Here is a 24,990-nt window from a genome sequence, read left to right on the forward strand (position 1 = left end):
ACAGGTAGTCTCTGACTTGCAACATATTCGAGTTACAACCAACCGCACTTTATGACCATCAGTTTTGTTTTTTTACATCCTATACTTAGTAATATGTACTACCTGCAATGTCACAGCACATAATTTGCTGATGTTATCATTCTCAGATAGTCACTCTCAGATGCTCAATGTTACAATTTACTGTTCAAGAAACAACTGTATAGCAGGTAATAATGAAAACTAAAAAAAAAAAGAAAAGGTATTTGACTTACGTCAGAACTGACTTAGAGTCGTCGGAGCAGAAACCTGTTGTAAGCTGAGGACTACCTGTAATTGTATATAAGTACAGCTTAAGCCAGCCCAAGAAGTGAGTGGCCCTTCCAACTTCCACTCAGAGCTCCATCCATATAAACATCTGGGAGCTACCTTTCATCTTGTGTGGTGAAGACCTCACCCTGTTGTTGGTGTGTGCCTCTGAGTCCTTTTAGACTCACAGTGATCCCATGTGAAAAACTGCCCCATAGGATTTCCTAGGCTATAATCTTTTTGGAAGCAGATCACCAGGTCTTTCTCCCATACAGCACTTAACCATTGCACCACTAGGGCTCCTTGACTCCACCCTAGGCTTCTGAAAAGTCCTTCAGATTCCCCTTCTAGAAACTTAGGGGAGTCAGCCCCTACTGAACTCTAAGCCTCCAGGGGAAAATGAGCACAGTCCATCCTGCTCTTGGTCCTCAGAGGCTTCTCACAGCACCCATGAAAATGGTTTTTGTGATTAATAAAGCCTCCAAGCTGACCCTGATGTGCCCCTCGCTCTCTTGAAGTTTCTTAAGCCTCTGTGTTCACGTGACGTGCAGACACAGTTTGGACAGAAAAATGAACGCAGCCCAACAATCTACTGCCAACGTTGGGTAGCAACGTTATTACATATGGAAAGAGCACAGGTCCCAAACTCCCCGGCTTGCTAGTTGTGTAGTCAAGGAAATGTCCTCAAACTTTCTGTGTCTCAGTTTTCTTTTTTGTAAAATAAAGATGATACGAGATGGCAGGCTCAGGGTGCCATACCACCATCCCAGAAGTGAAAATTAGTGCTATTAACTCAGTTAACTAGAGGCATTAACGGATCATCTAGTGATGGTTTTACTCAATCAGATTTGTCACAAAAGCCTTAAGGCTTTTTTAAAAAAGGAAGCAGTGTATTATTCCTTCTTGAGTTTCTAATACTCATCAAACAAGCTGTTATTTCAAAGTGACAAAGGTTGACAGATTTGAAAAGGGAAAAAAAAAATTCTGAGATTCAAAAATAAGTATCTTTCCCTACCACAGTATTGCGTTTTCACCACTAAATAAATCATAATATGTTGGCTTTTTTAGTCATTGTAGTTGTTTAACTGACATTTATTAAACGCACTGTGGGAGAAGTTGGAGGTGTTAAAATAAAAAAAAAATTCTGCCTGGTGTACAGCCACTCACACAGGAGTCGCAGAGTTTGTTAAATAGAATTTACTGTACAGAACTATGGTTACTCACAGTTTATAAGGATGAACACTGATAGCTCATTATCAAAATACAGAAGCCCTGGAGGTACAGCAGTTAAGAGCTCGGCTGCTAACCCAAAGGTCGGTAGTTCGAATCCACCGCCTGCTCCTTGGAAACCCTATGGGGCAGCTATACTCTGTCCTATAGGGTCTCTATAAGTTGGAATCGACTCCACGGCACCAGGTTTAGTTTTTTCGGTATCAAAATAATAATGTGTTCTGTTTGGGGTGATTAAAAAAGTTTTGGAAACAAATAGTTTTGATGGTTGCACAACATCTGTGAATATAATTAATGTCACTGAATTGTGCATTTAAAATGATTAAAATGGAAATTTTATCTGACATGTGTTTTACCACAATGCAAAAAAAAAAAAAAAAATACAATTTTATTTGAGAATATTTCCCCCTAAAGCATTTTACCCATTAAATATAGTGGGAAGGAAACAGAATACTCCAGAAAGAGCCCTGGACTCAATCCCAGTGCTGGTCCTACCATCGACCAGCTGTGTGACTCAGGTGAGAAGCTTACTGTCCCTGGCGTCTGTTTCCTTATCTGTAAAACGAAGAGGTGTAACTTTAGATTAGTGGGCCCCAGACCAAGGTAATCATTAGGATCCCTTGGGAAGCTTTTAAAATGTTTAGTCATCCAGGTTAGAATCTTCAGGGGTGGGCCCAGGAATCCACATTTTTAAAAAGCTCCACCAGATGATTCTGACCATCAGCCAGGTTTGAGAAACACCACGTTAGAAGACAAGCTACACTTGGTCTTTCCTTAACCTGCCTCCTTTCTCACTCTGTTTAAAGAAATATCTGGAAAAAAATTTCTCAAATCCACCTCTGGTCGCTTCCATCACCTTCCACAAGTGAGTGCCAAGCAGAATAAATTAGAAGAGATATATGCCCTGGTGCATCATCATCCTTTTCTCTCTGGTTATTTTTAGGATGTATTTGCTTTATCGCTGGTGGCACAGCGATTAAGAGCTTGGCTGCTAAACAAAAGGTCAGCAGTTCGAATCCACCAGCCACTCCTTGGAAACCCTACGGGGAAGTTCTACTCTGTCCTATAGGGTCACTATGAGTCAGAATTGACTCGATGATGATGGGTTTTATTGCTTTTAAATTTTTTATGATGTATGTGGCCACTGATGAGAACTAAAGGAATGACAACAGAGTTCTCATTAGTGGATGCCAGGAAAAACACAGATTAAAAAATTGCTGAGGGGGAAAATTATGAATCTATACCCAGCCACATCATCATTCAGAATCAGAGTGAAATAAAAAAACAAATTCAGACATACAGAGATTCAACAAATACTGAGCATATATTTCTTAGAAAAGGGAAAAATAATCCCAGAAGGAAGTGGTAGGAAAGAAATAGTGATGGAAAAAAGAAAAAAGGAAAGAAAAACACATTGGTAAATCTAAGTATTGCCTGAAAAAGCACTTGTATATAAATATGAGTATTATAGTGCATTCGACTCCATTTTTCTTATTAATACTACCATTACTCCGACTCAGACCAAAGTCTGCACTCATCAAGATTACTAGTGCGGGTACTCCTAACCGCTTTGCCTCCCTCCATTCTTACTGCCTTCCTCTGTACTCTGCAGCCGGAGTTAACTCTCTAAAACACAAATCATATAACCCTTTGATAGCTTCCTAATGTTTTTAGGATAAAGATCTTAGTATGATATATATGACAGCATAAGATATTATGAGATCAATTTCAGTTTTGTTTTTGCTGCTGTAGGTATTTCTCCTTGCCCCATCCCAAGAAGGTAGTCAGATCTTTGTGTTCTTTTGGGTCTGTGTTGGAGAAGTGAGAGACGTTATCAGGAAGAAGATAGCTCTCGTCCTGGCTTTCATTTATGACACTGGGCTCATGGATGTTGGTTTGTCAAAGAAAGGGAGAGGAAGAGAACAAGAGCTGGGGTTTGAAGAGGCAGAGTAGCCAAACTAGAGACGTGAGAAAGATTTCCAGAAGTAAGACACAAGAATATTGAAGTTCTCAAGTGAGTGGAGACCCAGGTTCACTTGTAAACACATCATTGTAAGGACAAATGGAGATGCTGTGGTAGAGTAAAGGGAACAGGGATGGGGGCTATACACAGAGAGTCATTTCTGGTATCCAAGGGGAAAAAACTTCATGGACTCAAACTTGGTACTGGGATTTATAGCGCTTGCTATCAATGTGAACTTCAACAATAAAACATGAGTACCGTGAGCCCATAGAGGGCTGTGCCCTGAATGTTGTAGCCAGTGTAAGTCTCCAACAAGCCCTGGTGGCACAGTGGTTAAGCGCTCAATTGCTAACCAAAAGGTCGGTGGTTTGAATGCACCAGCAGCTCTTTGGGAGAAAAATGTGTCAGTCTGCTTTTGTAAAGATTACAGCCTTGGGAACACTATGGGGCAGTTCTACTCTGTCCTATAGGATTGCTATGAGTTGGAATGCACTCAATGGCAATGGGTGTTAAGTCTCCAAGGATTTTATATGACCCTGGTGGGGTTGGGATAGGGTAGGAAGGATTCCCAATACGTAATGACAGAGTGAATTTCCTGACAACCAAATAGAGACTCAAAACAAATTAAATTTGGTTTATTGAATAAAATCAATGTTGCCCTGGTAGTGTGAGTTAACATTCCTATCTGCCCCACTTGGATTACTATCCCTGTGTGATGTGTCCCCAGAGGTCCTCCCCAGCCTCACCTTGTTAGCCTACCCTGTGCTCTGCAGTCAAGGCACGCAGACCTGGTTTGCTTGAGTGTGCCTGCCCTCTCTAACTTCAGGTCTTCACACACACCGCCCATTCCCTCCTTCCCCAATAGCGCTCGTCTTGCTAACTCCTACTCTGCCTTCAGGGCTCAGTTTCCTTGAAATCATCTATGTAATCTCGTAACATCCTGTATTTCCCCAGTCATAGCCCTTATTACAGAGTATTGCAATTGCCAGATTACTTATTGTATCCCTGGGTGTGCAAACGATTAACCTGCTCAGCTGCTACTGAAAGGTTGGAGGTTTCAGTCCACCCAGAGGCACCTCAAAAGAAGGGCCTGGCAGTCTACTTCTGAAAAGTCAGCCACTGGAAATGCTATGGAGCACAGTTCTACTCTGACATACGTGACGTCATCATGAGTTAGAGCTGACATGAGGGCAACTGGTTTTGTTTACTAGTATATAAGCTCTGGAGTCCTGGTGGCACAGTGGTTTAGCATTCAGCTGCTAACCAAAATGCTGGCAGTTCAAATTCACCAGCCGCTCCTTAGAAACCCTATGGGGCATTTCTACTCTGTGCTGTGGGGTTGCTATGAGTCAGAATAGACTCGACCACAATGGGGATATAAGCTCTGGAAGGGCAGAAATAATGCTGCATACTTAAAATTGTTTACCAGTGCACAGAGCCTGGCACACAGCAGATATGCAATTGATATTTTTGAAGAGAGAAGTGATAATAACCAATGTTTGTTGTGCACTTACTGTGTGCAAGTCTCTGTGCTAAGAACTTTGTTGTTGTTCAAGTCATCCCTTGATTCATGACAACCCCATGCAAATGGAATAAAATGCTGTTTTTCCTGCAGCATCACCATGATTGGTTGCGGATCAGATCGTTGTGATCCACAGGGTTTTCACTGGCTGATTTTTGGCAGTAAGTCACCAGGCCTTTCTTCCTAGTCCTTCTTAGTCTGGAAGCTCTGCTGAAACCTGTCCAGCACCACAGCAACATGTAAGTCTCCACTGAGGGACAGGTGGTGGCTGTACGTGAGGTGCACTGGCTGGGAATCTAAGCTGGGTCTCCCACAAGGAAGGCGAGAATTCTACCACTGAACCTAGATTATTTAATTCCCATAATGTCCCCGTTTTATAGTTGGGAAAAATAAGGTTAAGAGAAGTTAAGTAACTTTCTCAGCTAGTAATTTTGGAGTCGTACTCAGGCTTTCTGACTCTAGAGCCCACGAACTTAACCATTATCCTATATTCCTGAAAGGAGCATGCCGCCTGCTCCTGAGTAGACCAGCTACCACCATGTTCCTGGGCTCTGGTGAGATTACCAATCTGTCATGAAGCCTATCTCACAAACTCTTAACTACCTCCTGCAATCTGTGCACGCTGTCTGTTCACTCCATGCTCCTACCTCCGTGCTCTTGCAATCTCCCTTCATTCTAGAAACATGTATGTTTTATGTACCACCCTTCGTGTCTAAGACTTTGCCTTCCAAGGTGAAGACCACAAAAGGTACTAAACGCATCTTGTGCACAGAGAAGAAAGGTCTCATCTGTCCCTAAGGTAGCATATTTGAATCTCAATAATAACACTTGCAGAATAGCCCCTGGACTAATTCCATTGATTCACTGTTAGCTTATTCCAAATGTCCTGAACCCACCCTCATGGTTCAACCAAATGAAGCACTCAACAAAGGGCATTCCTACAGGGAAAGGAAGCCCTTTTATTGGGTTTGTGGAAAAAAAGAAAATGCTAGCAATGGAATCAACTGCCCAGCCTGCCATTCTCCTTTTAACACCTGGTAGATGTCTCACGTGTGTTCTACTGTCTTAATAAGGTCACTATGAGTCAGAACTCGACAGCAGTGGGTTTGGGTTGGTTGTTCTTTCTACACTTTACCTTTGTCAACTTATTTGTTCATATCGTCCTTATGTGAACGACTCCCAGATGTGTACTTCTAGTTCTTATTTCTACTTCCCAAGCATGGGCAGAGAATTATGCCCTTTTGAAAGTAATTTTCCATGGTAGAATTTTATCTTTTTATACAGCTCATGTGTAGAAGTTGAAATTGATACAACGGAAAGAAGTATATGCTTGGCTCTGTCAATATTATTCATTGGCATGTTCTTTCAGAAAAGAAATAGAAGACAATCTTAGTTATCTACTGCTGAGTAACAAAGTACTCCAAAACCTAGTGACTTATAACAACAACATTTATTATTTCACAATTTCTGTAGGACAGGAATCCAGGTGAGGCTTAGCTGGGTCCTCTGCTTCAGGGTCTCTCACAGGCTGCAATCAAGGTCTTGGCAGGGGTTATAGTCATCTCAAGGCTCAACTAGGAAGGATCCACTTCCTAACTCATTCACATGGTGTTGCCAGGACTCCGTGCTTCACAGGTTGTTGGACTGAGGGCCTCAGTTCCTCCCTGGCTGTTGGCTGGAGATGTCCCTCAGTTCCTTGCCATGTGGACCTCTCCATGGGGCAGTTAACAACATGGTAGCTGGCTTTATCGGAGGGAACAAGGGAGAGAGCAAGAGAGGAAAGTGCCAGTGAGAGAGTGCAAACAAGGCGAAAATCAGTCTTTTATAACCTAATCTCGAAACTGATCTTACGACTTTTGCCTGACTGGACTTGTCACTAGGTTCAGCCCACAAAGAAGGGGAAAGAATTACACATGAGTTAAATACCAGGAGGAGTCCCTGAGTAGTGCAAACAGGTCATGATTAACGTGCTCAGTCGCTAAAAAAAAAAAAGATTGGAGGTTCGAGTTCGACCAGAGGCCCCTTGGAAGAAAGGTCTAGCAGTCTGCTTCCAAAAAATCAGCCACTGAAAACCCTATGGAGCACAGTTCTACTCTGACAAACATGGGATTGCCATGAGCTGGAATTGACTCAAGGGCAACTGGTTAAGTACCAGGAGTCAGGGATCACTGGGTGCCATTTCAGAAGCAGTCTACCACACAGTCCCTGCAGTCCAGGAACTCAAAATATAGCTGGGGAACCATTACATAAGTAGCTTAGAAAGACTAAGGTAGGCTGGCACAATGACTGCCAATCAATGTAGCTGTATGTTTCTCTACAGTTGAGACATTGTGTTCCTGTTGGATTGTAGGCAACATGTTTTAAATTGTCATTGATTTTCAGTGAATTTTGAGATGCATTTTGTGGAAGTTATCCTCTTCTCCTCCCACTCCTGAATAATTGCTATGATAATGTAAAATGAAAGCTTTAAAAGCTTGCTAAGAGCTGTGTTATGGTGGTTGACCAGTAGCCTTCATTCTTCTTTTGCACTGCAGCTAACTGGAAAGTACTATGTTTGTTTCATTCCCCACTTTGTAGTCAAAGCTTGGTCAAAATCTCTCTCTTCATTAAATAGGAGAAACTTGTATCATGATACGAGTTATTTGTATGAATACAGAAAATCAAGTTTCCCAGCTCACCTATGTACAGAGTTTTCCTCATGCGACAAGAAAAAACAAAACGGACAAACTAGCTTATCTTAATCTCTCTGAAAATTACTTAGTGATTTAATAATTAGCACACGGGTTTATAATTCATTGAAGTAAACACGCAATTAACATATTTATTGGCTTACTTTTACACATACTATAAAGACATTTCCCTTTTCTTGTATTGCTGACCTTCATTTTTTACTTAAATATAATGATCTTTTAAGAAAATAAACTAAAAAGAAAACTTTACACAGCAAATATGTTACATGAATGTAAACATGCATGTCTTCTTCATAATTAAGCAATATAAACTTTAAGGCACAAGATTTTAAAAATCATTAAAGAACGAGACAATAAAACCAAGACAGAATTAACAAGAGCAACATAAACACACATTTCATAATGCTTCAATTGGTCTTGTCTTCCAACCTACTGGTTAAGGCCTGAGTTTCGGGAATCCTACCTTCTTTGCCAGATGGAAACATCCAGTTTGGCCGTACCTAACACACATCCACGTAACAGACTATTTCTCTTTCAAAATAATGTAACAAATACATCTTTCTCTCTCTCTTTTACATACACACACACCCCTACTGAACCAGCCTCTCAAATAGGGAAGTAAGATTTGGGAATTTTCAAGTTTTCCTACCACCAAAGCACATGGAAATTCATACCAAACATAGAAAAAAATGCTTCTGCTACAGAAATAAAGGAGTTAATGAGTGGCATCATTGCAGATCTCTAGTTTATTTGTATTGTTTCCCCAAATCATGTCTTTACTGTGGCTTGCCATGGGGCCTTGGATAATTCAGACTTAAGTCTTCACGCCTCGCCTACATGACTCAGAATGGCAGACGTTGTATAGAGCAAATAAAAGGGAATTTTAATAATTAGAGACTTCAAAATCATGAAAATCAGCATGGATGGTTTTCAGCTGTCTCCAAATGCCAGGAATTTCTCTTGTATTTTCTGTACTCCACCATTAGTTCTCTCTGCCTCCTCCCCAACCAGGCTATAAGCATCTGAATGTCTGTTCCTGTGGACACCCCAGTTCTGGGATAGAGATGAGAATGACAGTCCCTGCTTTTAAGGAGTTCACATCAACCAGAGTTCAAGCAGGAGGAAGGTCAGTAAACGCACACAGGGCACTCCATGTGGGTTGAAAGAAAAAGAGGAAGAATCCATGAGGATGGCACCTACAGAACCTCAGGAGTGGAGTCTGGAGGGGTGAGGAGGAGGAGGAGGGTAAAGGGGAGGTTCCTGCAGGCTGAGGGAGCAGGCTGAAAGAAGGCACAGAGGAGGAAGAACAAGAAGTCCAATCTGGCTAGCCCAAGGATACTCGTGAAAAGCAGTTTGTGAGGCCAAATTCTTGATTTCCAAGGAGAAAAGATTCCTTACTCTGGTCGGTAAAGCTGGGGCTGGGGACAAAGGGAACCACTGACAGCTTTGTGCAGAGACCCACGCTGGAGCTGTGCTGGAGTGCCGGATAGGACAGATGAGGGTAGAGAGGGTCTGAGCACGAAGATCCTGACTCACCAAGGCCAGAGCTGCACGCAGACACTCCTATAAAAACAAACAAAAGAGAGGCTTAAATAGATATGTTTAGTTCAAGTTCCTAAAACTTGCCCCAGCTTGAGCAAGTTAAGAGCAGTGAAACAATTCCCACATCCAGTAACAATTCAAGTCTCTCAGTCATGACCTTTACCTTCCTTGAGCTGTCATCATTACCAAGGAATTATAAATCAATTATCAATTCATCATAAATAAGTTCCTATATACCATTAAATCCACTGACAGCTCGTGATAAGCTGAGAAGCCACCACAGGGCATGAGAGGTACCTCTGACCTCCACTTGGGTTGAGTGGTGTGAGTGTGCTGCTGGACGATGGGTCCCCTGGCTCCTTGCCCATGTGTCCAGCCCCCTGGGTCAGTCACTATGTGGATGAAGCAGGAGTCGATACTCTGCTTCATCCACATAGATGCGACTCTAACCAAAGCTCCCACCATGGACCATCGATTTCCTTCCTCAGTATAGACTGCTTCCTTCTAACAGCTGGGGAGGGAGGGCCATAAAGTGGAGAGATCTGAGGGAGGATAATCATTTTTAATGTCTTGATGCCCACTGAACCAAAGTAGATGGAAATTTCTCAGGACATATTCATTCTACTATGGATTACTCCATACTAATTACGGGATGATTTATCACACATTCACTCAGTATGGAACATTTACTAGTGACCAGTTTCCTGCAACAGATTCATCTGGAAACTGCACACGGCAAAAGGCACTCTTGTGACTTTGTTCTAGTTGTCTATAAAAATACAAATCTGTCTGGGAGGCTGGCACGAACAGTGGTACAAAAGCATGAACAGAGACACCTTATCAGAGAACGTTCTCCTTTCATATTGCAGAACTCCTATCTAGATTCTGGTTTTTGGAAACTTACTGCTGGTTCATTTGTTCACAGAGGTTTCTTCACTTCAACTCTCCCCACTCCCTACAGCTCCCCTCCCTAAAATCCACTGAATGAAGGACACTTAGTACGGCTCTACATGGAAAGAAAGCCCCAATTTAATCAAGTCACACAAGTTAGCCTAGTGGCTGCTGGTCTGATTTGTTCACCCAGCCTCAGATATTCAGGGACTGTCTAGATCTAAATTCAAGCTGGAAGTTCTCAACACTATTGTCTTTTGGAATCCAGTAAAAGCTCCAATGTACATTTAAAGTCCTAGTAGAAGAATCTCTGATTTCAACAAATGAGATTCAAGCAAGAGAGCAGTGGGAAAAGCCTGGAGTCGGGGCAGGAGACCTGCCACACACCAGCTGTGTGCTTCCCTTTCTTGTTTGTAAATGAGCGGGCTGAACTAGCAGGTCTCCAGGCTTCTGCCCAGCTGACACTCTAGGACTCAGGCTTGAAGTCCAATTCTACACAGGATTGTCAGGCTGGGTCAGGCATAACTTACCACTTTGTGTCAGCAATTTACAGTGGTCTTAACATACTTCTATGCTGCAATTTGAGGTTTCTCCCCCCTCCTACATCTCAAAGACTGTTTCATTTCACTGGTGCAGACCACTTGGCCAAACCGCTGGCTGCTGAAAACTGAATCACTTGGCCTGGGGAAGGTGTGGCTTCTGAGTAACCCAGAACAGTGCGCATTTGTCTGTGTTTTTCATTAACAATGTTAGCCAAATCAGAATTCTGTTAGCTCTTCTACAGATCTACTTAAATTTTGAAACATGAGATGGCTCAAAAAGTACATGAGAAAATCACCCGTCACCTCTAAGTTAAGGACTTGAATATCTGAGTGCTCCAGAGCCTCAAACTCCTACTACAGTCACTGCTCCACGTTCTCCTCTTGGCAATGGACTCCATGCTAAAGTAGCCTGGTCTTGCAGCGTGTTTGCGCACCGAAAAAGTAGATTTCTAAAGATTCGGCTCTAGTCATCACTGTCACTGCCAGATTCACTCAACTGCATGCAAGTCATTTCTGAGGGTGTTCATGAGCTGGTTAGTGCCTTGCGGCCGGCTGGTCCCGTTGGCGACGGTGGGCCTGCTGTTGAAGGGCCGCTTGTGTGAAGGCTGTGGAGGGGAGGCTGGCGCATCATCCTCACCTCCGCTGCTGGAGCTGTCATCATCGCTTCCTGAGGAGCTCTCGGAGTCTGAGGAGCTGCTCCCACTGCTGCTCATTTGTTCAATAATGTCCAACTTTGGCCCTCAGCTCTCTTTTGATGTCATCCAGCTGCTGTTCAGGTGAGGGGTTATCTTTCAACGAAGAAGTCTCAGGTCCAGCTGGAGGCTTCGTTGGAGCTCTGAATGACATAGGTGGAGGAGGAGGCGGCGGTGGCGGCTGTGATGCTTGTGGGGGATGAGTGGGCTTGTTGTTCCATTCGCCCTGGATTTTACTCCTCCCCTCAGCTCTCGTTTTCTTGACCTGAATGCTGCTACTGAGCTTTTCCAGCACATATTCACGAGTGTCATGATTAATAATGAGCCCACAGTCTTTCTGATAGGGCCGCTTGCTCCCCTTGAACACAGTCATTGGCGTTGTGGATCCAGGGATATGTGGTAGCGTAACTGTGACTTCATCTCCTTTGCCAACCTAAGCTCTCCTTCACAGGAAGTGTCTATAGACGCTGGCATAAAATCATAGCGAATGGTGTGGAAAGAGGCCAGCGGCCACTTCTCGAAGCTCTCGCCGAAACACAGGCACTGCTCCTCGCGGTCCAGCAGCAGGTTCGCGGTCCAGTTCATGGCCCCGCGCCAGCCTCGCGCCCGGCCGGGCGCTCTCCTGGCGCGGCCGCGGCCCGGCGTCCGGGACGGCTGTGGGCCCTGGACACCGCTACAGAGCGTGCGGAGAGCCAAGCCGGCGCCCACCAGGGGCCGGAACCAACTCATTTCCCCTTGTTTTAACACGTTAGGCGCTTAGTTAGCTATCTTGAGCCCTGGTGACACAGTGGTTAACAGCTATGGCTGCTTAACCAAAAGGTCGGCAGTTCAAATCCACTAGCTGTTCCTTGGAAACCCCATGGGGCACTTCTACCCTGTCCTATAGGGTCGCTATGAGTCAGAATGACTCTACAGCACTGGGTTTTTTTTGTATGATTTTTGTTAGCTATCTTACAGTGGTTAAAGCCCTCGGCTGCTAATTGAAAGGCCAGAGGTTAGAATCCACTAGCATGCTTTGCGGGAGAAGGATGTAGCAGTCGGCTTCCGTTTTAAAGATTCACAGCCTTGGAAGCCCTATGAGGCCGTTCTACTCTGTCCTATAGGGTCGCTATGAGTTGGGATCAACTCAGTGGCAGTCGTTTACCTAGCTATCTTGGCCTTTCTGTGTAGTTCCACCCCACACCATAGAGGGCAGTACATGTCCTTCCTCACTCCTGGTTTTCGACCTTGCTTCTCTCTATCAGAACCGACCAAGTTAGTACGAAAGGGGCAATAGCCATAGAGATGGTAGTTTATGTCCAGTCTCACTTTTTAAAGAGAATTATCCACCCATTAATTAGTTATTTTAAAGCTCACTGTAAGATTGTAAGCCCCAGCGTATGGGATGTTATCGGAAACCTCCCCGGCGCTGGCTCTTGCGAGGCCTACCATTTTCTCTTTCCCCCGCCCTTGCGGAGAATGGTGCGGCCCGGCCAGCGCCCGCTGGACCCGGAAGTCGCCTCGGCGTCCCGGCGGGTTGCAGTTGCTTCTTGGCCCGGAAGCTACCTGAGGCACCGAGGCTTTTGGGCCGTCTGTGTCCTCCTTCCCCGGCCCTCACTGGTCTATGGGTCTCCATGGTGACAGCAGGGACTTGTCCCGGGGGCGGACAGCCCGGGCAGGGCCGCGGCGCTCCGGGGGTCTCCGCGGCGGTGCCATCGTGTTCGCTGCTGTGGCCGCCGTGTTCACTCTCACGCTGCCCCCGTCGGTGCCGGGGGGAGACTCCGGTAAAGTACTCTCAGAGTCGTCCTTCCTGTGCCTCTCCCCCGGTCCTGGAGCGGGCAAGGGCAGCGTCTGACACTCAGCCTCTTCAGGAGGGTGGGTCTGGTCCTCCAACCTTGGGCCCTGCTCACTAGGGCGGGTCAGCCCGGGCCCTCCATCCACCCGTCGGTGCCCAGCGTGGGGTTTTGCGTTCCAGAACCAACTTCTGTTTCCACTCTTGTTAAACTTTGGTTTCTTTAGTTCTCAGGCTTTGGAGACCGGGCTTGTTGGTTTCGCCTGATGGAACTTAACGACCTCCACTTCAGATCATTTTTCTGGTCCTAAGTTTTTGCTTTCCATTCCTTTAATGCGCAGATAATATTTATTGAATTTTTCTTGTGTTTCAGACACAAAGAATACAGTAGTGATGAACAAGTCTCATGGATAGTATTGTAGTTCGGGGAGAGATTAAATACACAAATTACCGAATAAACAAGGACATACCGTAAAACCCCGTTGCTGTCGAATCCATTCCGGCTTATAGCGACCCTGTAGAAAAGTAGAACTGACCCATAGAGTTTCCAAGGCTGTAAGTCTTTATGGAAGCAGACTGTCACAGCTCTTTCCCACAAAGTGGCCGGTAGGTTCCAACCACTGACCTTTTTGGTTAGTGGAGTACTTAAGTACTGCACCACGAAGACTCAGGGACATATTAGATAGTAATGAATTATGGAGACATCAAGATGGTAATATTATTTCGAGTGGTAGCGGGTTTTGGCTACTTTAGAATGGCTAGCCAGGAAAGGCCTCTGCAGGAGGTGGCATTTCAGTTGAAACCTGAATAAGGAGAAGAGCCAGCCACGCAAAAATTTGGGGGAGAACACTTTTAAGAGAGTGGAAGGCAGATGAAGCTTAAAGCAAGCTGCTTCAATTAAAGAAGAACACGACTTGTGGGCCATTGTAATCATTTATAATTGTTTTATATTTGGGATGTGAACAAGATCTAGGTTTTGTTTTTGGTTTTGTTTCACTGCCAAATTAAGTAAATATTCAATAATAGGTACTAATGACCAGTAATTTTGGCAAAACGTTGTTGTAAATTCAGGTAGTGAGACTAAGGAAGAAATTGAGTGTATTAGCTGTATTTGCTGCATAACAAGCTACCCCCAAATTTAGGGCTTAAACGTTTTTTATCTCTTAGTATCTATGGGTCAGGAATCTGGATATGGCTTAGCTTGGTTCTCTAACTCAGTGTCTCCCAGAAAGTTATCAAGGTGTGGGCTGGGGCTGCACAATCATCTCAAGGCTTAATTTGGGAAGGATATACGTCCAAGCGCAATCCTGTGGCCGTTGTCTGACAACACCAGTTCTTTGCCATGTGGGCCTCTCCTAGGATATCTGGCTTCTCTCAGAGAGAGAGATGACTCCTAAGTCTCACCTAAATCTGACACCTCTGGTATTTTGTAACCCAATCTTTGTTACAATCTTGCTTCTGCCTTATTTTATTCCTGGAAGTGAGTCAATAAATCCAGCCCATATTCAAGGGGAGGGGATTACACAAGAGACAATACCAAGAATTGGCAATTGTGGCGGACCATCTTGGAGGTTGTCTACCACATTGAGGATTCTTTATGTTCCATTTTGAAATCATTAACTTTTTCAGGGCTTATGGGAGTAACAGGGATAGTGTTTCATAAGTGGGGTGGGGATGGAGTTACATGTTTCCAAGGTTTATATTGAACAACAAAAATAACTTTATAGTTGTAAGAGTTGTGACATTGGAGAGCATTACTCGGAGGTTAGGTAGGACTGTACCTTTCCAAAAAATAATCTAACAGCTACTTTTCATGAGTGATATGAGTGTGAAACATGGGGGTGGGATGAATAGCTAAAGAGCTAACATTTATTGAGTGCTTACTATGTGCCAGGCACTGTTCCAAGTGCTTTACATGGATTGTCTTTATTTAGCCCTCCCGGCTACCATATGAGGTAGATACTGTCTTTTATAGAGGAGAAAACTAAAGCTATGTCCAAAGTCATACAGCTAATAAGTAGGGCAGTCAGAAAAAAAAAAAGACAAGTAGATTGAGTTTAAAACATGCTCATTTAACCTCTACTCTTTGTCAAAGAATTTCATGAAATACATAGTGATATTTGAAGTCTATTTAAAATCTAAGATTGTTGCCTTCTGTTAATACTGTAATTTTCCCCAGAGAATAACGTTACGTGTTTACCTTGAGTTACCAAACTTTTTCAATGTTCTAATTTGTTTAGTTTGACACTAAATAAGTGGTTGCTTCTAATATTATGTTCATTTTTTGGAAATGATAAATAAATTGCTTTCCAAGTATATGTCAGTATGGAAAATTTGCATAATATATCTTTGATAATTTTGTTTATATGTTTAATGTACTCCTTGAATGTTTGTTTATGAAATATATTTTCTACCAATAAACAACCCATCACAAAACCAGTATAAAGCATGTATTCTTCTTCCTGATAAATCTTAAATTATTCTTTTTAAATCCATCACATTGTGTGGCCTTGCCAAACTTATTTTTGTACCATACATAGTTCATTTATATAAAAGTGAGGCTGGGAATGCTCGAAGTCCTGTGGAGGTGGGAGGATGGAAATCTAGGCTTTGCTTCTATTTGTTATTCTTGGGATAAATAAATCAGCTTATCTAGATGTTTGTATATTTTAAAGGTAGTGTCTTTGCAGACTTGATATGAGACTATAATAGTGTAATTAATATAAAATTACAAAGCCACCTTTTTTTTTTTTTTTAACTGTTAAGCGTCTGCAGACACTCTGTCACAAAGTAGTGGTTCTCAAGCTTGAATGTACTTTGACTTCAGAATTGCCTTGGAAGCTTGGGGATCTTACTGGATTAGGTCGGTGTGGGCTATGGTCAAGGAATCTTCACTTTTAAAAAGCACCCAGGTAGTTCTGATAAAGGTAGCCATAGAACTTTGAGGGAACCATAGTGTAAAGGGTTTGGAGAAAACAAGGACACAGGAGGCTCAGTGAATTTCTTTCACTATTCACTTCTTGTTACATTAAATTTTAAGAACAGTTATTTCCCTTTAGCTCTTTATCAAGGATACATTTATAGGTTTTGAATAGTACCATCTTTTCTATCTAGATTTTAGTTTAACGTTTGCTAATAGTTGATGATGGAAGTTGGTTACATTCCAGATTTGTCACTATACCAACAGAACTCCATTAAAGAATAACAGCATACTGACTTTTTAGTGGTAAAAAGAAGTTAGAGAAAATGGCCTCTATTACCATTAGTATAGTGTAGTAGCCCTCTTTTAATGTTAAGAATAATTCTAAGTAGTGATTTTAAATACCTGAAAATGAATAGTGACTTTGAAATTTTGAGTTTACATATACTTCATAGCACGGAACACTGGTGGTACAGTGGTTAAAGCATTCAGCTGCTAACCAATAGGTTGATGTTCAAACCCACCAGCTGCTCTATGGGAGAAAGATGTGGCAGTCTGGTTCCATAAAGATTACAGTCTTGGACACCCTGTGGGGCAGTTCTACCCTGTCCTATAGGGTTGCTGAGTCAGAATCAACTCGGCAGCAACGGATTTTTAAGCCATTCTGAGCTAAAACTATAAAATACCTATCTTTGATAGTAGTTAGAAAGGGAACACTCCTTGTAAACATTTTTAGACCATTAATTTCTTTTGAAAGTATTTAACATATAAAAAGTACCTTTTTCCAAGGTGCTCTTGAAAGTCTCCAGAAAACTTAAAAGACGTTCTTAAGTAATTAAGCAAGCAGTATCTGTCTTTGGCTACCCTATGGGGAGTCCTATGAGTTGGAATTGATGAGACGGCAAAGGGGTTTTTTTATGGGGTTTCCAGAAGCACTGGTGGTGCAATGGTGAAGTGCTTGGCTGCTAACCAAAAAGTAGTTCAAACCCACCAGCGGCTCTGCGGAGAAAATACCTGGTGATCTGCTCCCATAAAGATTACAGCCTACAAGACCCTATGGAGCAGTTCTACTCTGTCCCGTAGGGTCACTGTGAGTTGGAATTGACTCCACGGCACACAACAACAACATGAGGTTTCCATGGTGCACCTCAGGGGTGCTCAGTAGCAGGGCTGACAATGTGGTGTCTTTTTGTCAACCACTGTGTGCAGGACTTGCATTGGTTCTTTGTGTGTGGCTAGGGGAGGGAGAGGAGGTGATGTCTTCATAGGATCCTAGACTGGATAGGATAAGTTGTAACTTACTGGATAGACAGGAATGAAAACAACTAACCAAAATACACAGCAATCTAAATTAGTGCTAAATAGCGAGGCTTGAGCAAGATTCTAGAAAAGGCGGAAGAAGTGATTAATTCTGCTGGGGGAGGCAAGAGAGAAGGGGTGTGTGTGAGGAAGGGTGTCACTGCGAAGGTGGCAGTTGAACTAGCCCTTGAAGGACATAAAGGAGAGTGCTGAGGAAAATATTCCAGAATGAGAAAACGAGTGATAACAGGTGCAAAAGAGGGGCACTCCAAAGAAACAGTGGATGATCAGATTTGCCTGGGGTGAGCATAGGCTTCATGGATGTCAGCCTAGCAGAGAGACCTTGAAGCCACAGAGACCTGGCCTGTGATGCTGGGAATCTGGACCTCATTCATCAAGCATAGAGCAGCCATCTAGAAATTTTAGCCTAAATATTGATTGAGTTTATAGATGTGGTCTAGGCCTGAGAGGGGAAGTTGTGGCTGGGGCAGTAGAAATGAAGAGTATTGATATCCACTGAAGGGTAGAAAATGAACATTAATACATTTCCAAATAGGTAATAGTAACTTTCATAAATCATTTGTACTGATCGATTCCTACTTCGTGTACACATTACGGTGTATAGGGATAAATCAAAAATAATGCCTGTACTCTGGCTACTTAAAATATTGTTTTACAAATAAGTATTGAATTACTGCATCCTAATTGTAGAAATTACTACTAATGGTGAGAAACTAAAAAGGAGGATCATGTAATAATATAATGATTTAATGGCTTGAAAAAAAAGTGTTGTGGTAGAGCTTAACAAAATAACCTGGAGTTAATAAACACTTGGAATTTATTCCAAGATATCCAACCTAGTTAATGTAGAGAAGGTATCCAAATGCCAGTGTTAGAGTAGTATGGAACATTTTATGAAGGAGTACACAAAGATGTCTATACATTTTCCATAGTATAAAATTGCATCTTTATAAATGGTTTTGTGCTAAATTATTAAGGGCTGTTACATCATATTACACTAATTCTTCAGAACAGTTATTGTATATTTGCAAGTGAATGCAACTCTTTCGGGAGGGAAAATAAGCATTTTTTTTTCACCAAAATTCACCTATATTTCCATGGAGCAGTTATTCAAAACTACCACAGATAGTTTGTTCAGTAAGAACTAAGGGAGAAAATATTCTTAGACTATTTCATGCTGTTAAATCTCTACAGATTTACAGTTTTATCCAGTCAAATTAATGCAAAACCCCAATGCAAGCATTTGGATTTTGAAAACTTTGGAGGAGTGTCATTTTCAATAGTAATTATTGGTTTTACATTATTTTTTCACAGGGGAACTGGTCACAGCCGCATATGAGCTTGGAGTAAGTATTAGTTTTATTGTTTAATCAATGTTCTCATTAACAGTTTTAGGAATTAAGAAAGTTTAATTAAGCATGGAGTAAAGTAGATTAATTTATTTTCAAACCCCAGTTTTTACTAACTTATAAGTACAGTATGTGACAATTTACTTTAAGTTTTAAATCCAATTAAACTAAATTATAAAGCAAAGCCTTTACTATATATACAGTAGCTGATTTATTATCACCCCAAATTTTGTATAAGCTGTGGAGAATAAAATAAATCGGGTTAACACTTTTAATAAGTTTATTATTTAATAAACTTTATTATGGTGCATGATCCCTTTAGGCAAGACCTGAAGACTGTCAGCAGGGTGGTAATCCAATAGCAGTGTGGTCTTTCAACTTTCTTACCAATACGATATTTCAGAACCTGCTTTTTTCAATAGCCCTTTTAAATGACCTTAAGGTACTGTGAACCCAGAGAACAAACTGCTTAAGAACTGACAATGAAATATGTCACCCTTTCTCTAGGTAATGCACCATGCAATAGATGCTGCCAAATCCACTAAAGAAAATATTTATTTGTATTGGCACAAGAGGATTGCAATAGAAAACCACTATTCAAACATTTAGTCATTGACGCTTAATTGTTATACTCGTCTGAGAAAAGGAGTTACTTTCCAATTAAAGCCAGTGTGACTATTCCCTCACTAGATGAAAACCTTATAACTGTTGCTCATTTTTCCGTAGGTTGCCCATCCTCCTGGCTACCCTTTGTTCACTCTGGTGGCTAAACTAGCAATTGTACTATTTCCTATTGGTTCAGTTGCCTACCGAGTCAATCTTCTCTGTGGCTTATTTGGAGCAGTAGCTGCATCGTTACTTTTTTTCACCGTTTTCAGGTAAAGTAGTTGATAAGCTAAAATTAATCTTAAGTAATTGGAGATAAAGCGTTCTTATGGCTCAAGCAGATTAAATTTAAAAAAAAAATGTTGCTTGAATGGTTTTCCTAACTCATGTGATTTCAATTTCTCAAATTTACAGTAATTTCATATGCATTTGACCTCTCAAATGATTAGTACACAGTTGGTTCCACTTCGTACAATGGAGTGAAGGTGTCACCAGCTCATTATCACAATTCTCTGGTTAGGCAGAACTAATGAGGTTTGTCATTTTATGAAGATGCAGATGGGCCAGGTTAATTTAGCAAGATGAAGTTCATCTTTTGGTAAATGGTAAATAGCATTTAATTAATCACGGTATTGCTGATGGGCAGCTGCCTGTCAGGTCCAGTGGTAATATCTAATTATATTGTATTCTAAACATGAACATGTAAATTATTTTGAAATGGGGCTATTAGCTGAGGAAATCAATTGGAGACGTGGTTTTAGTAATGTTTCACTTTGTTCCATTATAGTTCTAAGTAAGGTAGGTAAATTAGACTCCATTTACTTCATTCGTGGAAGGCTTTCTTAGTTTTAAGGTACTATGCTTTTTAAAAATTGGTCATTAGTTTAGGATATTGGTAAACTCATTTGTCTTTGATGTTTCTATCTCCTACATTCTTAACTCAATCAAACCTATGCCTAAAAGGATTATAGTGAAAAATACAAATTCTGTTTTCTGCAAAGAGAAAAAAACAAAACAAGCACTTTTTCTAAAAGTGTACAGATTTTATTATAAAAACAAATCGTTTTTGTTTGTAAATACATTATAATTTGAATAGACAATTTCAAATATAATTTTGGAGACTAATATTTTTATTTGTATTAGAGTGATATTACTACCTGTTAGCTAAATTCTTTTTAAATTTCCTTCTTATTATTCATGGAAAGGTAAAAGCTAACATTATTTTGACTCTAAAATTTACTTTTAAATCTATTTGTTGAAAGTTTTCAGGTTCAAATATTATAATTGTTAATCATTTACTAAATGTTTACCTACATTGTTTAGTTTCTATTTCAGTCTTTCAGATTTTCAGTGATAGCTAAAGTTTTAATTAAGTGTGAGATATTTAAAATAACATCTCTGCTTGTACTGATCAGTCTTATGAATACTTCCTTTTTCAAAGTGATTAGAATAATCTTTATTAGAATTATTCCTTCTGAGTCTTTTATAATTTAGATTCTGTCAGTATGTCTGTTGAGAGAAAAACTGATCCTTTTTATTTTTAGGCATGTAGGTTAAAATTTAGAACTTACCTGTTCTTTATTTAATGTATAAGTTATTAATTTTACCAATCTATTTTAAGATACATTTTAAGAAAACCAATACTTGTATTTATTTTGATAAATACTCGATGCAATACTTGTATCTGTATTTTAGAAGATCCTTTATATAACACATATTTTAAATGTTATGTTTATATAAATAGCTACTATGCAAATAAAGTGATTAGTTTTCTAAAACTTTTTCATGTTTTTCAACATACTAATGGTTAATACCATTCTACATGAGAACTTCTGCAAAAAATCATATATGAAAATCTTTATCTTTACAGAATCCAAACGGCTTTGGACAATAATTTTCATTTGAATTGTCCACATTTTAGAATAGCTTTTATTAATTATTATACTCGACTATAATGGGTTTTAGATTAGTACACTAGCCTGCAACCCTTTTCTTTTAATATACACTCTTAATGGTAATTTTTTCTACTTGCTCTGATGTGTTTTAAATCAGAGCTGTTAATATGATTACATTGGATATTGGAGTGGTTTTAGTATTAGAGTACTCTGGAAGTAAAAAGTTGGTTTTTTTTTTCAGAAAAGGAATCTAACAATATTATCTCTTACATACATTTTAATATGAAAATACTTCATTATTTTGAATACAAATAATTGACAAGGTACACGTCCTTTGAGAACAACCTAGTTCAAGTGGCAAATCTGTTTTGTCAAACAATAGACACCCTTGAGAAAGGAGCAAGCCATCTCTATGGTAATAGGACTAACAGTAGCCTATTGATTGAGTGGAAGAAGACATTATACAATGTCAGCTGGCTTGTTACAATTTCATTTGTTGTATGACCTGAACTTAACCTTTAAAACCTTTCTTCTGTGAACATAAACCCAACAGCAGGACACAAGTTCTGTACAGCCGTTACAGTGACAGCTTTTTTTCAGTCCCAGTGTACAGTAAATGTATTCCTTTACAGGTTGACTCCTTTATCAGAATTTGTTTAGGAGACATTTCACTACTTTATTCATTTACAGACCAAATCATAATTCCATTTTGTCATTGAGTATTGAAGGGTTTTGATCCAGGAAACAGTTTTATTTTCCCCTCCTTCCCCCAGTCACTTAAAAGAACATTACTGTACATGTAGGATTAGTGCTGACTGGTGTGCAGTCAATTAATTCTTTTAATAGGTTTAAGGTTTTTTTCAGGTAATTGTTCACATAGCATTCACTATATTTAGCTCTTGGGGTGGACATAAAGACCTTCTGTACCTTTTAAACAAAGATTGTATTTCAAAAGCAAATTTCTGTTTAAATGTGTTGATGTAAAAAGCTCCATTTTTTTCAGTAAACATGACTTAGATTGAAAGAACAATTTATTCATCATTCAATTACCATGTAATTTTTGCTTTTCTTGCATCTTTTTCTTGCTTTTAAAAGCCGTAAGATATCATTAACACTGCATTTTTTTGTCAGTCTTTCCTAATGGCTGGCAAGAGCTCATTTATATTTGCTTTGCTCTAATGTAGAAAGCGTATGAGGAAAATAGCACATAGAAAGCTGTATGTATCACTGTAGTTTATTGAATTAAAAATAGTAAGATTGTGACAGTTGTTTCTCTATGTATTTATTTATGGAATTTCACCTTCAGGGGATATTTTTAAGCCTTTATATGCATTTAAGCATTGTATTATGTGAGTTTAATACATTTCATTTGTATGAAATAGTATTCATTTTATTAATGTGTACATCTGTGTATTTAAGACTATGTAATAGTCAGTGATTTATAGGAACTGAGATTTACTTCTTAAAGGCCATTGATGTAAAAGATTTTTTAATTTGATAGTATGGTATTTAAAGTCCCCTGTTCTTTTGGAAATTTCCAAATCCTACTACTATAAAATAAAAAAGTTCAAGGTAATGTAAGTCACGAATATGAGCACCATTTAGCACAATTCGAATTTCAAAATTATTTTCTAAAGAACATCAAACTAGGTCTTATATACTTAACCAGGAAGGAGTACTGAAATCACTATCATAAAACATCTCCATGTTCCCATTTCATGTGTTGTGGTGTTACTAAAAGACAGTGGAGTATGTTGATAGCATTGTATAAAAATTCCTTACCTCAGGGAAGATTCAAATTGCTTCTGATCTCAGATAAGGGCATATCTTGTATCATTTATTTTGGTAGTTACAGGCAAGGAATATATTCTCAACAAGCATGGGAGTCAGGATATTCTTTTCAAACTATTACAGGCCAAATGGAACTGTAGAAGAATTCATTCAACAATATTTGTTGAGCACCTCTGTGAACTAAAAGTAAATCTCTTAGTTTTTATAATACAAATTCAGTGCTCATTTTAAAGAAAGCAAGATTTAAAGTCACTAAGCACTAAATAAGCAATTTTTCAAATATTTTTTTCTAAAAGGCACTGTTTCAGGAAACTTACATAAACAGCTTTTAAACACCATTAAGATTGTACAGTAAGAAATCAGATCTCTTAATGTTAAGTAGGTTACCTAGAATACATGAATATTAATAACAATTAAAGGTGTCTTGAAACTCTTGAAACTATGCCTGCTTACTGCAAGGAACTTACAATCAATTTCAATTATATTTAGATACCTTGTGGCAGATTGTTTTGTGCCAGTGTTTTATTTGAGTTTTTATATTTTTTAGAAGTTATATATTTCTAAGCATTATGTTGCTGCTAAGAATTAATTTGATTAAACTTTTGGAAACTGAACACTTGATTCTGAATACTGTGTCTGCTATTCTTATAGCTTCAGCTAAGGTTCCATTCAATAAAGAATAGAAAATTAAAATACCATACCTTAGAGAATGCAGAATCTCCTGCTTAAGGGACATTTGGATTTTCCAGCTTAAAGAGTATTTTAGATTATTGCCATAGAGAATAATGTGAAGCTCTTCCTAATTTCAAAAGTAACTGTGCATAAGTAATGAATTGTCACCAAGTTTTTGTAGTTGAAGAAGAATGGAAAGTACTGGAGCATTAATTTCCATTCAGCAGAATATCTGCCTTGATCCCTGGTTAATTGATCACATATTTCTCTCGTACTTGTATTAAAATTGCACTGACTTGGACTGGTTAAGCATATTAAGAGCTCGGTTCATTTGCATTTTCTTATAAGTAGAAGGACATATTAGGCTCAAATAGCAGCACTTCATTTTGAAGGGAAAAAAGCAGGGCAAAAACTCTTTTTTAAGACTGTAGAGTCTTTTCTGACAGCTAGTCAGAGTTAGAATTAGTTCAAGGAAATGTTAATAATGCACTGCCTGGCCTAATCCCTTTGATATCACCAGGTATCCTCCTGTTCATGGGTTAATTGCTTTAAAAGCGAAGGCAATATTCTGAGCGGTGGGCCGCTTCACCTTTTCACAGCTGTTACCATTGAGTGACAACTAAATCCCATGTGTAAGATGAGGAAGAGCTCAATCTCCAATTGGGAGAAAATTTATGTAAACCGCAATCCCTTCAGAATGTGCGGAAGTCATAGACTTTCTTGATTTACTCTGCTTTTCCCAGAAAGCTCTATTGTTCACTTTCCTAAGTCCCATCAACCCTTTGTAGCAGAATATCACAGCGGCAGCAGATAGCTTGAAATATATAAATGCTATCATAGCTCTGATTAATAGCAGTGCTTATGAGTCAAGTCTGATAACAGTGCAGCTCTCCACTCAATTTCAGATACTGCTAATGGAATCTGTCTTCTCCAATTGTAATATGAGAAGGCCTAATTTGCCATGGAGCTTGGAGCTGTCACCAGTAGGGGATTGTGGGGTCAGATGGGAGCTGCCAGGTTTTTGCCCTGCAGCTTGTATCTCTCACTTTGAATAGAGCAGCCCCCTGCCTGCCAGTTAGCTGATAGGCCGCCGTGGGGTTTATGCCACTGTATACAATAGAAGAGGGCTACATAGGCTGACTTTATAATTGTGAAGCTAGCTCATATTTCCACAGCTACTGTGCTGCATAATTTCTAATAAGTGGTTTTAACAAATGTCAGATTATGAAAAGTTTCCTCAATTACAAAAACTTATAAAACATTTAAATTTCTAAATCTGTTTCCTGCCGAGATTTTGCCGCTGGAACTA

General features: G+C 40.1%; 1 protein-coding gene and 1 pseudogene across 1 annotated transcript in view; one reads left to right on the plus strand and one right to left on the minus strand.

Annotated features, from left to right (window-relative positions):
- Window positions 1-11,128: 11,128 nt before the first annotated feature.
- Window positions 11,129-11,957, minus strand: LOC101359865 (ELL-associated factor 1 pseudogene; annotated as a pseudogene).
- Window positions 11,958-12,838: 881 nt separating this feature from the next.
- TMEM260 (transmembrane protein 260) overlaps window positions 12,839-24,990 on the plus strand; it is an 84,489-nt gene continuing 72,337 nt past the window's right edge. Inside the window, exons 1-3 of the mRNA XM_004370890.2 lie at window positions 12,839-13,120; window positions 18,683-18,714; window positions 19,444-19,595. Of these exons, the coding sequence (XP_004370947.1) occupies window positions 12,961-13,120; window positions 18,683-18,714; window positions 19,444-19,595 (344 nt within the window). The 5' untranslated portion in view covers window positions 12,839-12,960. The remainder of the gene's footprint in view (window positions 13,121-18,682; window positions 18,715-19,443; window positions 19,596-24,990) is intronic.

This window comes from Trichechus manatus, unplaced genomic scaffold (genome assembly GCF_000243295.1).
Source record: "Trichechus manatus latirostris isolate Lorelei unplaced genomic scaffold, TriManLat1.0 scaffold00010, whole genome shotgun sequence".
In the NCBI taxonomy this organism is placed as follows: Eukaryota; Metazoa; Chordata; class Mammalia; order Sirenia; family Trichechidae; genus Trichechus; species Trichechus manatus.